Here is a 14,802-nt window from a genome sequence, read left to right on the forward strand (position 1 = left end):
CCACGGGTGAAGAACTGTGCCCTCACCCTGTGGCACCTGGCTTGGTGGGATGTGTCTTATGGAAAAGTCCCCTTGGTGTTGGCCCACTAGCAAACCACGCCTGAGGCATAAACCCAGAATCTAGGTCAAAATGGATGGACCCAGACTGCCTGCCAGGCTAGCACCACCCAGGAGAGACCACCGTGGCCCCAGGTTGCATTTGACTTAGGTTAGTTGTGGATGTGGGTCAACACAGTCATAAGCTTACTTAAAACATTCTGCGGGCCTTCTAGATGGCACGTCCTGTAAGGGAGCTTGTCCTGTAAGGGAGCTTGTCCTGTAAGGGAGCTTGTCCTGTAAGGGAGCTTGCGATCAAGCCTTACTACCTGAGTCCAATTCCTGAGACCCACGTGGTGGAAAGGCCAGAACTGGCTCCCAAATGTCCTCTGATCTCCACATGGGCACTCTAGTACATATGCATAATACATAAAAGTAATTTTTTGAGTAAAAATATTTTTGTGGGGGGAGGAGGGGGTTGGAGCTAAGAGCTCAGGAGTTAAGAGCACATGCTACTTTGGCAGAGGACCTGAGTTCAGTTCCCAGCATTGATATCAGGCAACTCACAACGCCAGTAACTCTAGCACCAGTGAATGGATGCTTCTGACCTAGGCACCTACACACACCACCACTACCACCACCACCACCACCACCAACACACCATTAAAAATGAGTCTTTTTTGGGCGGTGGTGGCGCACGCCTTTAATCCCAGCACTCGGGAGGCAGAGCCAGGCGGATCTCTGTGAGTTCGAGGCCAGCCTGGTCTACCAAGTGAGTTCCAGGAAAGGCGCAAAGCTACACAGAGAAACCCTGTCTCGAAAAACCAAAAAAAAAAAAAAAAAAAAAAAAAAAAAAAAAAAAAAAAAAAAAAAGAGTCTTTTTTAAAATGACAAGTTTCTTAATTTTTATTTTTTATTTTTTATTTTTTAGGCAGTGTTTCTCTGTAGCCCTGGCTGTCCTGGAAGATCAGACTGGCCTTGAACTCAGTGATCCCCCTGACTCAGCCTCCTAAGTTCTGGAATTAAAGGCATGTGCCATCACCCAGCTTGTTTTTTGTTTTTGTTGTTGTTGTTTTTCTGGGTTAGAGAGTTTCTTGAAATTAAAAAACAAACAAGCAAGCAAGCACACACACACACACACACACACACACACACACAAACAAAAAGTGCATGGCACAGTTCTCCACTGTGAACTTTGTAGATGTCAAAAGGCTTGCCAGGGGGCCAGGTGAACGGTGAAACAATGGATAAACAGTTGCAATTGTTCATAACAGTAGCAACAGTTCTACCCTGGGTGGAACAATGGATAAACAGTTGTAATTGTTGGTAACAGTAGCAACAATTCCACACTCGAGTGGAACAATGGATAAACAGTTGCAATTATTGGTAACAGTAGCAACAATTCCACAACTCCAGGTGCCCAGTGGAAAGATTCCTTCCCTCAGGAGGCCTGCATAAAGCAGGATTCTAGTCCTAAGGTTTTCTTCCTTCAACCGGCTTAGCTTCTGGGAGCCTGGGTTTCCCGTCCTCATTGTGTCCCCTGGATAGTGTTGGAACTCTTCCTGAATATAATGATGTCCTTTTTGTCATCTGTCTCCACTGAAGCTGAGCCCAGAACCCCTGCAAAGAGCAGAGAGGGAGATTCTGTGGGGTTCCAATTCAGGGAAGAAGCTGGAAAAGTCAGCACTCCCATCCCTCGGGGCTGTGGTGGCCGCCTGGCATACACCCAGAGCCAGAGCACGATGTCAGCCCGTGCCTTGGGACTGGTTTCCTGGGCTTCCCCCAGGAGCTTGTGTTAGGGATAGTTATTAATAAACAGCAGCAGGAAGCAGCCGGCAGCCCTGAGTTTGATAAATATATAATCCTAGCTAAGCTTGGAACCCAAAGTCTGTTGCAGGGGGTCCCCAGCTTTGCCCTGTTCTCTGGCCCCAGCAGCCTCGGAGACTGGCCAGTTTGCAAATGGGAGGTATGGAACAGAGAACCCGGCTGTGAGTTCAGAGTGTTTCCTACCTGTTCATTTTGTTCTGAGATGGAGAGCCAAAACTGTTAGTCTAGGCTGGCCTCAAACGCACAATCCTCTGTCTCAGCCTCCCAACTGATAAAATTACAAACATGTGCCACCACTTCCCATTCAGCTAGCATTTTAGACCCTGAATCGACTCTTTGGGTCACTTAGAAAAGTCTCTGCTCTGTTGGGCTTTGTCTAGTTTTCTTTGTTATTCCTCCACACCCATAAACCCCACCCAAGATGGCCCATCGTGACTGATGAGTAAAAAATAAGCAGATTTGGAGGCAGGTATGGCTGTGTCTATGTGTAATCCCCGCACTCAGGAAGCTGAGGCAGGAGGATTGTAGTGAATTTGAAGCCAGCCTGGCTTACATAGAGAGACCTCATCTCAAAACAAATCACTTCAAAGCTAGAGGTCTCAGCCCATCTGACATGGAGTCTCATCTCGAAGATGAGTCTTGTCTACTTGCAAACATTCTCTTCTGTACTGAAGTTGTAGTCATTATTTTTCAGTTATTGTGACCAAACTCCTGATGAGAGAAACTAAAGAGAGGTTTATTTTGGCTCAAAGTTTGGGAGTTCAGTTCAACATGCAGGGCCAGGCGGTGGTGGCACACACCTTTAATCCTACACTTGAGAGGTAGAGGCAGGTGGATCTCTGTGGGCTACAGAGCAAGTTCCAGGATGGCCAGGGCTGTTACACAGAGAAACCCTGTCTCAAAAAACCAACAAAATGAAAAAGAAGAAAGAAAATAAATGGTGGTAGCTGTTGCATGAGGCAAAAATTATATCCCCAATAAGGAAGAGGGAGGAGGAGGGGGAGGAGGAGGACAGGGGAGGGGAGAGGAGGGGACTGGGCTGGTCCTGAACTCCAGCCCTTGGGGATGGCGCTGTCCACATTCATGGTGCTTCCTCTCCACTCTGGTAAACCTTTCTGGAAACATCTTCAGACTCAGAGGTGAGTTTCCACACTGATTCTGATGCTAAATCCATTACACCCGTCACTAACCCCCTCTCCCCCTCTAGGGGATGTGGATGAAGCTCATGACAACACCCTCTCCTGTTTTCATGAGAGTTCTCAGACTGGGCAGTGTTGGGATGCTGCAGATATCAAGGGTCACTATGAGCCAAATTGAGCTCAGACTTTCTGAGTTCGTTGAAATCTTCGCCCACTTACTTACAAGCCCTGCCTTTGCTAATGGAAAAGCCACCGTGGTTGATGTACGATTACATGTCTACACAGGTGGACAGGCACATGTGTGCAAATGTGTACAGAAATATGCTGTACACCACCTGGCTGCCTCACACTTCCCCTTGGGGTCTCAGCTTGTCAGTTTCTCATGGAGGGCACCTGAGAGCTTCTCCCTATACTCCTGAGAATCTAGGACCTTTCCTCCTGTTATCCCTCCCATAATGCCCTGTATTCCTTAAAAATGTCACCCCAGGGGGCTGGAGAGGTGGCTCAGAAGTTAAGAACACTGGTTGCTCTTCCAGAGGGTCTGAGTTCTCAACAACCACATGGTGGCTCGAGACCATCTATAATGAGATCTGGCACCCTCTTCTGGTGTGCAGGCATACACATAGGCAGAACATTGCATGCATTTAAAAAAAAAAGTCACCCCAGAGGCTGGGGATGTTGGTCAGTTGGTAGAGCGCTTGCCTAGCACTCATAAAGCCCTGGCTTCCATCCCCAGCACTGCATAAACAAGCATGGTGGTATGTACCTGTAATTCTAGCATTCAGTGGAATTAGGAGTTCAAGGTAATCCTCAGCTACATAGAGAGTTCAAGACCAGCCTGGGCTACATGAGACCCTGTCACAAGGCAAAACAAAACTTCATTCTTTTGCCACCATTGTGTGAGTTCTAGCCCTCGGAGGGTGGGTTCAAATCTGTTTTTTTCAACACTCCACGACAAGGACCCGGCTCAGAGCTGAGTGAAGTTACTGTTAGTCAGGCAATAAGCACCCCACTTGCATTTATTCCTGTCCCATCTGTAAACTTCCTGTTGTCCTTGGCTCCCAGCTCAGTCTCCCAGCTCATCAACAGACCCTAGCACTCAGAGGTGCTTCTCTTAGCTTGGATAGGGATGACGATCTGACCCTGGGAGGGCACTAGCAGTCATCCCCTGTTTCAGCGTTGTGCCCATCCCATCAAGCCTAGGGGCTGCTTTATTTGGTTAAAGATGAAGGGTGACAGGGTTTTCCCTCAGCATCCTGCTCTGGGACCCCAGCACCCAGTGGCCTCATGGAAGAAATGGTGGGCAGCTTGACCTGGCAGTCACAGGGTTGTGGTGGCTGCAGTGACACTCTCACAGGCATAGGATGGGGACATATAACTGTGTGGACACAGGGGTCTGGCCACCTTTCATGCAGCTTACTATGACTCTCCATAACTAGCCTGGCGTTGGCCATTTCCAGACCCTCTTTTGACCTCTGTGGGCACCAGGCATGCCTGTGGTACATGTATACATAGACAACACTCATGCCATAAAATAAAAATAATAAATCTTTATATATATGCATATATATATACATACATATATATAATTTTTATAAGGCAGAGAATGTATAGCAGTATAGGTGGCTTGTGGCTGCGTCAGCACGTATGTGAGGCTGCTTGCTCATAGCTGGATGGACCAGGAAGCAGAAAAGGGAGATGGATACAGGCATTGGGTGGCTTTCCCATGTTTCCCTTTTCATTCACTCTGAGACCTGAGTCCATGGGATGGTGACACCCACATTCAAGGTGGGCCTTCTCTCAGTTACACCTTTTTGAAAACACCCTCATGGATAAATCTAGAATTGTGGCTCTTAGGTGATTCTAAATTTAGTCAAGTTGACAGTGAAGATTGTAAGCATTGCAGCCTGAATGGAAAGGGATCCTGGAAAGGGATCCTGGCAGTCGGGAGCCAAGGAATACCAGAGAGTTACTGTAAGTGTATAAGTGCAGCAGCCTACAGCTCTGTTCCAAAAAAAAAAAAAAAAGGTTTCCCCAGTGTAACAACTCTGCTGGGCAAGGGAGGGTTTCCCAGAGAAGTTGTTACAGCTCTGCCCAGGTCTGGTGAAGTGTTTCAGCGCTGCTCCACCTAAGCACTTAAGGGAAAGTTTCCCCAGTGAAAGTGTTACAGCTCAGGTTAGGTCCCCCAGAGTGTAACAACTCTGCTCTGCTAGGGGAAAGTCCCTTCCCATCCCGGGTCTCCTCCCCATCCCCAGAGCAGAGTGTTTCAGTTCTGCTCTGCTCTAGCTCCAGCGAAAGTTGTTATTTCTCTGCTCAGCTCCACTCCTGTGCAAGAAGGTCCTCACCCAAATCTCAATCAAGAGATTTATTGGGAGGGAGGAATCCAGGAGGGTGGCTGCCTCTAGGGTAAGGCCTCAGCGAAATGAACAGAGTAGTGCAGAGCTTATATAGGGTTCCTGGTGGGGGTGGGGGTGGGGGGGTGGGAGTGGGGTGGGGAGGATGGGGTACAGTTTTTAGAGTGGCTTGGGATTGGTGGGTTTTTGTGCTCAGAGATTGGTAGGATTTAGTGCTCAGGGGGCTCAGGGATTGGTGGGATTTCAATCCCTGTTCCCAAGTCAAGGTCAGGGTGTTTGTCCTGGGCCCTTTTCATCCTACAAAGATTGACCACCACAGAGGGAAATGGACAATAGCTGTCAGGTGCATGAGGCCAAAGAAGGTCATTGCAGTAAGGATGGCAACAGGGACACCATGTGCACAGAGCTCTCCAGCCTCTTGCCCAGCACTGTCCGCAGGCCTTTTTCTTCCCACAGTTCGTTCTGGAATGCCCTCCTGTCACAGTGGCACCCTCTGTACCCACAGGAAAGGATTTTCAGGCCCTAGCAGGTGGCCCGCTTTTGCAAGCACGAAACAAAGGCCAACATTCCAGAACGGCCTTGAGTTCTTCTGCCTTGAGTGCAGAGTGGCAGCCCCTCAGAGCGGCCCATCAGTGTCCAAGTCAACAAGCAGCTGCATCTTCCCCCAGAACACTCCATTTCATTGATTTTGCTCTCCAAATTGGGTTGCTGCACCCTGACTCCATCTCATTTTGCTTGTTTGTGTGAGAGAGTCTCTTGTAGCACAGGGTGGCCTTGAACTTGGTATGTAGAGACTGTGAATGTCTGATTCTTCTGCCTCTTCTTTCTTAGCGCTGGGATTGCTGGTGTGCCACCCACCCCCTAGCTTCTCTAGTGCTGGGGATTGGATCCAGAGCTGAGGCAGGCTCTACTCCAGCCTTCTGCTGACACTTTGGACAAGACCATTCTTTGTGGTGGGGGTCTAGAATCCTGATAACCCTAGAATGCTGAGCAGTACAATACCCAGCTCTTTCTGTGTGTAATGCCAGGAATAACTCACTTACCAGGTGTGTTAATTCAAAATGTCCCAGATGTTGCCAGTGTGGCAAAATCCACCCCACAGGGAATCACACCTTTGAGAAGAGAGTCCCTTAGGGCAGCATGGGTGGTCCCCGTGTCTCCTCTCTTCATCTTATGGTGAGGAGCCTTCTGCTTCCTCCAGTCCCCTTTGCCCGCCGATGCAGCAGCAGGTATGGAGCAGGGCCCCTGCTGAGCCCACTGTTGAGGCTGGAGGGAGGAGCTCAGAGTGCCAAGTGTGTGATACATGCTTAAGGATCATGAACAACCCTGAGCTGAACTCTCAGCTCTATCGTTTGCTTTTACAAGACCCAGCAAGTTCCTCTGCTCTCTGTCACCTGCTACACTGGGGATGTGTGAGAGGAAGGTGGTGAGGCCGGCTCTTCCTGGATTCGTGTGAAGATTGAACCCTCAGTAAACACGAACAATGATTGAACCCTCAGTAAACACGAACAATGACTACTGACATCAAAGTCTAGCCAAATGCAACAACTCAATGTCTTCTCTCTACAAAATATCCAAATGCTAGCATGTGGAGGTCAGAGGTCAACTTTGAGTGCCATTCCTTAGGATGGCATCTATCTTATTTTGAAACAGGGTCTCTCACTGAAACCTGGAGCTCACTGATTCATCTAGGCTGGCTAGGCCGTGAACCCCAGGGATCGGCCTGCCTCCACCTCCCTAGGCTAGGATTACAAGTATGTGGCGTCATGGCTGGCTTTCTTTCGTACATGGGTTCTGGGGGATCAAACTCAGGTTCTCATGCCTGCACAGCAAGAACTGTACTGACTAAGCTAGCTAGCTCTCAGGCCTTTGTTCTGCTTGTTTATTTGTTTGTTTTTGAGGCAGGGTTTCTCTGTGAAGCCCTGGCTGTACTGGAGCTCACTTTGTAGATCAGGCTGGCCTTGAACTCACAGAGATCCATCCTACTTCTGCCTTCCAGGTGCTGGGATTAATGGCATTATGTGCCACCATGCCCAGCCAATACTATTCTTAATGCAGGCACTTTGAATCTCTGCTGACAGCCACAGAATCCATGACCCTCTGGGACTTGTATGGGGACAGAGCTGGCTCTGAGGTGCCCTCTACCCACTTACTGCTGTATGGAGCCATGGCTTTGGGGCCCAGCCCAGTGGTTAACCCCAAAGGGCCTACTGCTCTGCATAGCACCTGGCCCACAGTCAACTGCCTGAGCTCTTGTCCCTGCTCCACTCCGCAGCACCTGTGACCAGGTGACTCTCCTAGAGCCTCAGTTTCCTCTTTGGTAAAATAAGGGCTGATCAACACAAACCTCCCAGGAACTTTGGAAGAATTGTATGAGATCAACGAGAGGCCCCGAGTGTGGGATTCATGACAAACACTGACTGCTGTTATCACTGATTTAATTTTCACAAGATACATAGCAATAAAAAGCATGCATGTACAAAGGGAGCCAGGTTTATCCTACCTACTCTCTCAAGATCACCCTCATGCGGCTGCATGTCAAGATACCCGCTGGGGGTTGCTGGGAGAGGCATTGGAGAAAGGGACAAAACTTGGGCTCCTATTTGAAAGTAGGTGAGGGAAGTGGAGAGGGAGAAAGAAACTTGCCCCTCTGTAGGTGCCCCTGTACCATGAGGGCAAGCTCAGCTGAGCTCTGGAAGCTTCTAGAGAAAGGCGTTGGTAACTACTAATTGGAGAACCTGTGATAAGCAGAATAGGGATCTATCTAGAGTCTAACGGAAGGCTGTGTGGGCCCTGAGTCAGAGTGAACCTCAGTGTAGCTGAGGCCAAGGGAGCTAGCACAGAGACAAGCCCTATCCCCCCACCCGAGAAAGGGGTGCACTCGGGCCTTGTCCCCAGTATGGGCTAGTGACTTGTCCCTGATCTGTCTCCATCAAAATTTATCGAAGAAAGAAACTCAGCTTGCACTTGTCAGAAGAGGTGGCATCGAGAAGGCCAGCAAGGGACACAAAGGGACAGGGCTGTGGGCAGAGGCTGCCCTAGGTGGGTAAATCATCTTCTCTCTCTTCACCTGCATCTTCACCCGCTTCCTCCTCCTCTCCGGCATTGTCTTCCAACAGTTCCTCTCCATCCTCTGTCTCTAAACTTGGCTTTTTCTTTTGAAGCAAAAACAGAAATGCTGGTGAGGAGCGGGCCCTCCCTATTTCCCAGAGGTAAAACCCTGAAGGCCAAGGGCAGGGAGCTGTCGGGAGACCAGAGAGTAAGTCCCTAGGCGCCTGTAGTGCCCGCTCCAGGCTGGCCCAGCAGGTGCTCAGAGCCATGGGATGGGGGAAGGCAGGCAAGACTTTGGGCATCTCAGAGCCAGTCTTCTGCCACTTACGGAGTGGGTGACCTTGAGCCTGCTCCACATGGGGCACCTTGCCACCCTCACCTGTGATGTAGGCATGACATCTTGAGGGCTAGGCTTACAGATAAGATGAAAGGAGACAGCATCTAGAGACAGCCTCCATCATGGGGTAGCCTCCCCCCTCCCCTGGCCCCTTTTCGTTCTTTTGAGACCAATTCTTGTAGTATAACAGAGGCTGGCCTCAAATTTTTTGCATTCTCCTGCCTGGGCTCCCCGAAGTGCTCAGGTTACAGGTATGGATTATTCTTCCTAGCTTCTGAGTGGCGCTCTCTGACACCCCCAGAATTTCAGGCTAACTGCAAAGACTAAGAGAAGAGGAGGTATGGGATGGGCAGAAGAGGGGCTGAGTCGGTGAACTTCAACACCTTCTCCAGTTCAGCTTCATCTGGAATGTTTAAACTTGGCAAGGAAAGCATTGGAAAGCATTTCAGGATGTAGGGCACCAAGCACATGCCTGCTGGCCTCCTGGAAGGCGCTGTAACCTTTGCTTTCTGAAGGATGGGGTGGATCAGGAGTGGCAGCTGGGAAGAGCCTGGGGCTTCAGGTCAGAGAGTCAGGACTCTGGTCCTGCCTGCCTGTGCTGTCAGTGGGGGCTCCCCTCTCCACTCACAGGTGTGGCTCTCAGTCAAGGGCTTTCCAAATACAAACTGCATCACAAAATCACTCTCTGTCCTCAAGCAGTGGGAGAGAGACAGAGCAAGTGTCACCAGACAGAATGAGGGGGTACTAGAGAGATGTCTCAGTGACTAAGAGCACTCTTAATCTGTGTTCAGTTCCTAGAACCCGTGTCAGATGGTTTGTAACCACCTCTAACTCCATCTCCAGGGGGTCTGACAACCTCCTCATGTGACATCACCTTCCTGCCTGGATCTCCAGATGTTGGCATGACAAGTGTTCATGATCCCACCTGGCTTATGGTATGGAATTAAATATGGAACCCAGTTCTTTAGGAATTCGAGGCAGGTAGTCTAACTAAGCTACATCCCAGACCCTTCTAAATAGTTCTTACATTTATTCATTTGTGTGTGTGTGTGTGTGTGTGTGTGTGTGTGTGTGTGTGTGTGTACACATATGTGATCATGCATATGACCTGAATTCCACAACATCTTGTTGCAGTCAGAGAACAGCTTGTGGGACTTGGTTCTCTACTTTCACCACGTGGGTCCCCAGGAATCAAACTCATCATCAGGCTTGTAGTAAGTGCCTTTACCCATGAAGCCATCTTGTTGGCTCCACTAAAACATGTTTATTTGTTTGTTTATTTTTAATGCATATGTGTGTTTTGCTTGCATGCATGTCAGAGTACCACATGCATGGCTGGTGCCCACAGAGGTCTGAGGAAGGCATTGGATCCCCTGGAACTTGAGTTGAGTGAGACAGTTGTCTGGGGTCCTCTGGAAGAGCAGCCAGTGCTCTTAACTGCTAAGCCATCTCTCCAGCCCCTCCCCTAAATGCTTTTTAAACAAGGGCCCCACCTTTTCACTTTGTCCTTAGACCTCATGACACAAGTTAGAAGAGCAGGCGCTGGAGTAGCCTGGCTTCATTGTTTTCCTGTATCTGGCCCTCGTCTCCTTCCTACCTGGAACCCTAAGAACAATGATGTGGACGGAGAAGATTCTTTTTCCCTCTGTCCCCAGACGGTGACCAGGCACCGTCTTTACAGTGCGTTCTTATTTCCCAGATGGCAGCTGAGGGATTGAAAAGCAGAGTGAGAGGCCGGAGGACAAAGATAGAAAATGCTTGCGAGCTGGGGCCAGGGGCAGGGGAGCAGTCACACTCCACGCTCCTGTCACCTGCTAAGCCAGAGCAGTGCACAGAGGGCAAATATCACAGCCCTGTCCTCCCCTGGGCCTCAAAGCCCTCACTCACAGATTCCCAGGGCCCTGATCCAGGAGGTACCAACCATGTTAAGATGAGCCTATCATGCGGAGGAGGCCAGCAGGAGGCATGGAGCTCCGGCCCTCAAGGAGCCTGGTGTCTCTTGGGAAACAAATTTCCTCAGGAGATAGGAGTGAGTCCGCCCTCTTACCAGTGGATAGTCAAGATCCATCCAGGAAAGCTACTGGCTCAAGGTCACCCAGGAGGTCAGCAGTTGGGCAGAACGCAGGCCTTAGGGCTTTCTCCCAAACCCCAGCCCACCCAGGCCCCTTGCTGAGGTCCTTACGGGCTTGGCTTTCTTTTTCAAAGCCTCCACTTCCTTCTTCTTCAGCTCTGCGAAGATGACCTCGAAGAACTCCTCCTCGGCTTTGGCGACTAGCTCATTGAGGTCCAGGGCCAACTCCTCATCCCTCTGGTCGTCATCCTTGCCCTCTGCCTTCCCTTTCTCCTTCAGCCTCATCTCACGGTGTCTGGCCTCCAGGATCTTTTCCCGCCGGGTCTCACGTTCAAATATCTGGGACAGACAGGGATAGGCTGGTGGCGAGGGAGGCAAGGAAATGGCTGGAAACCCCAGAATAGTCTGGGCTTCTATGGAAATTTGTCCCTGGTGAGGTCTGCTGGGGGTCATATCAAGAAAGGAGGGTTGGGGGCTGGAGAGATGGCTCAGAGGTTAAGAGCACTGGCTGCTCTTCCAGAGGTCCTGAGTTCGATTCCCAGCATCCACATGGTGGCTCACAACCATCTGTAATGAGATCTGGTGCCCTCTTCTGGCGGGCAGGGGTACATGCAGACAGAACACTGTATACATAATACATACATACATACATACATACATACATACATAAATAAATAAATAAATAAATAAATAAATAAATAAAAGAAGGGTTAGGCCAGGAATGGCGGTGCATACTTACGATCTCAGTGCTCAGGAGGCTGAGGCAGGAGGATTATTGGAAGTGTAAGCCAGCCTAGGCTTGTTGCAGGGTATTCTGCCACACTGTGTGAAGATGTGTCTCTGTTTGACCTTGCCTGCCTAAGGTTTAATAAAGAGCTGAACAGCCAATAGCTAGCTAGGCAGGAGAGACTAGGCAGGACTTCCGGGCAGAGATAGGAATTCTGGGATGAAGAGAGGTGGATTCACCAGCAAGACACTGAGGAAGTTGGACATACAAAGGAGAGGTAAAGAGCCACATGGCAGAACATAGATTAATAGAAACAGGTTCATTTAAGTTATAAGAGCTAATTGGGAACAAGCCTAAGCTAAGGCCAATCTTTCATAATTAATAATAAGTTTCCATGTCATTGTTTGGGGAGCTACTGGTCCCAAAAGAAAGTTTGACAGCATCGGCTACTTAGCAAAACCCTCTCTCTCTCTCTCTCTCTCTCTCTCTCTCTCTCTCTATATATATATATATATATATATATATATATATATATAAATCTATGCCAGAGCCGAGAGATTTATTGTGTATTGAACTATTTTCTATGAAATTAAAAAGATGTCAGCACATACTTATACATCAAGTAAATTCGTGACTGTGAAAATACAACTCCAATTATGTAAACTTTTAACATCCGCTTTCATTTATTTGTATTCATGCATTGGAAAAAAACAAACAACTAAGCCAGATATGGTGGCGCACACCTTTAAACCCAGCACTCAGAAGGCAGAGACAGGTGGATCTCTGTGAGTTCAAGGCCAAGCTAAGGCTACAAAGTAAGACCTTGCCTCAAAACAAACAAATCCGCACTTACTCACAGCACTAGAGATGTAGGTCAGTTGTTAGAGTGCCTGCCTGGCAGAGACCCAGCTGTGTAAACGGTATGGTGACACACACCAGCAACCCCAGGACTTGGAAGCAAAGGTTGGTGAATCAGAAATTCAAGGTCATCCTTGAGCAGGGCCACTGAGCTACTCAGTTCCAAGGAGCCCCACATACATAGGCTACAGTGAAGAATGCCCTTTGGGATAGGCAAGATGGTGATTTTGATCCCCAGCTCGGGGGTGAGGCCTCAGCCTCAGGCACAGCCAGGAGGCTAGCCTAGCCTCAGCATCAAGAACTGCAATCCCAGCGCCCCCCATGCTGCTGGGGAGTGAGCCCCAGGGTAGGGAGAGGGGTAGCACAGGCTCTATCATCAGGCAGGTCACTTCCATTGTCCTTTTTGTGGGCAGCCATCAGACCTTCCACTGAGAAGCTTTGCTGCCCAAAAGTCTCATTGTTATACTCCGTCAAACTGCTTTGATTTACAGCTGAGACACCAAAGCCTGGGCACGCTGAGTGACCTGGCTGGGACTTCTGAACGCTAGCAACGGAGCAAGGACGGATTGACAGTTGGGTGACACTACGCTGCCCTTGCCAACAGTGGCAACCCATTTTGCCTGACTTGGTCTCTATGTGACCAGCCAGGTCTCAACGTGTACAGAGTGGGCCTCGCCTTGGCACTCACCGAAGAAGCTATATTCTTCTCATTCCTCTGCAGGGTGGAGAGACTGCTGGACACTTCCAGCAGAGTGGTCGTTCCAAGCTGGGAGCCGCAGGCGATGAGACACCCGGTGTCCTGAACCCGGAGGCAGAAGAGGGCCTCGTCACACACCTGTTGAAGGGGTCAGCAGAACCAGGTAGGGTGGGAAAGAAAACCAAGTTCACGCATATCCTATTATCTGGCCCTCTTGGAACATCCCCAGTGATACATGCTTCCATGGTGGATGGAGTTCACTTGCTGCCAAGACCCTTGGTCTCCAGCCTCGTTGTTGGTCTAGCTCCATGCTACAGACCGCTGAGCTCCCTCGCTTTCCATGGCCCCAGCCAGTGGGTCTCAGCTACAATTTGCTAATATACGGTGATGGGGGAGCTTCAGAGAATCTGAGTATTGGGGTCTGAGTATTGGGGTCACTACTGGGGTGAGAGAAAATGTTTACTTCTCTTGAATTCCTCCCCGCTTTATTGTTGTTTGAGTCTGGGTCTCATGTCAGGCTGGTCTTGAACTCACTATGTAGACTAAGAATGAATGACCTTGAACTTCTGATCCTCTGGCTTCACCACCACGCCTGGTTTCTACTGTGCTAGAGACAGAACCCAGGGCCTTGTGCACACCAGGCAAGTGTCCTACCAACTGAATGAACTTGTTTCTTGTGGTGCTGGGCATGGAACTCAGACTTGATGCACACTAAGCAAGTGCCTTGCCACTGACTGGCACCTCCAGCCCTTCCCTTCTATTTAAATTCTCTGGGACGATTCTTCTACATCATCACAGCTACAGTGCCCTGGCCCCTCACTTCTGCAGGAACCCATGCTCCCAAGGCCAGAGTGCAGGTGGGCAGCAATCAGATTACCCAGAGTGACCCTGTCCAAGTGTGCCTACCAAGAGCAGCAACAGGACACACATACACACACCCAACCCTGGACCCATCCAGGAAGGACCCCAGAGGGAGGGGGGACATGTGACCTTCAGGCTGAGGGCAGGGTCACACTGCTTGAACACCAAGTCCCAGATGTCCAGGGTCCCATCCATCTTGGTGGTGAAGAAGACGGCTGGTCTCACAGGGCTCCAGGCTCCATCAGAGAGGTAAGCCATGTGGTACCTGTTGGAGCCGGTGTGGTGAGTCAGAGCCCGTGGTGGGGGAGGACTGAGGCTTGCCAGCCCGAGGCTCCTCTCGTTGAGGCTCTCCGGGATCCAGGGTCTCTGAGTCTTCCTGGATAGGAAGTTCTCTTTTGGGCCTGACTTCTAGCCTGCCAGCCTCACTCATCTGTGGTTCTCAGGCTGAACTTTACAGGGATCTGGGGGTGTGGCTCTCCCCCACTGGCTGGCTGGGCATTGGTATTTCTCACAGTGTCAGACCTGCTGGAACTGGGATCCTGGGTGGGGTCCCAGGAAGGACGTGCCCAGGAAGTTCACAATTCTGAGATGGGGGTTGGCTGTACTTCCTTCTGGGCCTCATTTGGATTTTCAAAAGCTTGTTTGGTGGACAGGAAATAACTCTGTTTAATAATTTGAAAACATATATTTTAATGTGTATGTTTATGTGTGTGTGTGTGTGTGTGCATTTGGGCCATAGCACCCATGCGGAGGGCAGAGGACAACTTGCAGGAGTTAGTTCTCTCCCTTCCCCAGGAGGGGTCCGGGGCTCAAACACAGGCTGACTGTTTGGTAGCAAGTCTTC

The 14,802-nt window shown here is 49.9% G+C and overlaps 1 protein-coding gene across 2 annotated transcripts in view; it reads right to left on the reverse strand.

Moving 5' to 3' along the window:
- Positions 1-7,777: 7,777 nt before the first annotated feature.
- Positions 7,778-14,802, reverse strand: part of Dnai2 (dynein axonemal intermediate chain 2) — a 34,291-nt gene continuing 27,266 nt past the window's right edge. For both annotated transcript variants that reach the window (XM_052758913.1, XM_052758912.1), the window contains exons 10-13: positions 14,088-14,223; positions 13,089-13,235; positions 10,927-11,154; positions 7,778-8,511 (exon numbers count right to left, since the gene is read on the reverse strand). In XM_052758913.1, the coding sequence (XP_052614873.1) occupies positions 8,395-8,511; positions 10,927-11,154; positions 13,089-13,235; positions 14,088-14,223 (628 nt within the window). In that variant the 3' untranslated portion in view covers positions 7,778-8,394. The remainder of the gene's footprint in view (positions 8,512-10,926; positions 11,155-13,088; positions 13,236-14,087; positions 14,224-14,802) is intronic.

This window comes from Peromyscus californicus, unplaced genomic scaffold (genome assembly GCF_007827085.1).
Source record: "Peromyscus californicus insignis strain IS unplaced genomic scaffold, ASM782708v3 Scaffold_3__1_contigs__length_106647218, whole genome shotgun sequence".
In the NCBI taxonomy this organism is placed as follows: Eukaryota; Metazoa; Chordata; class Mammalia; order Rodentia; family Cricetidae; genus Peromyscus; species Peromyscus californicus.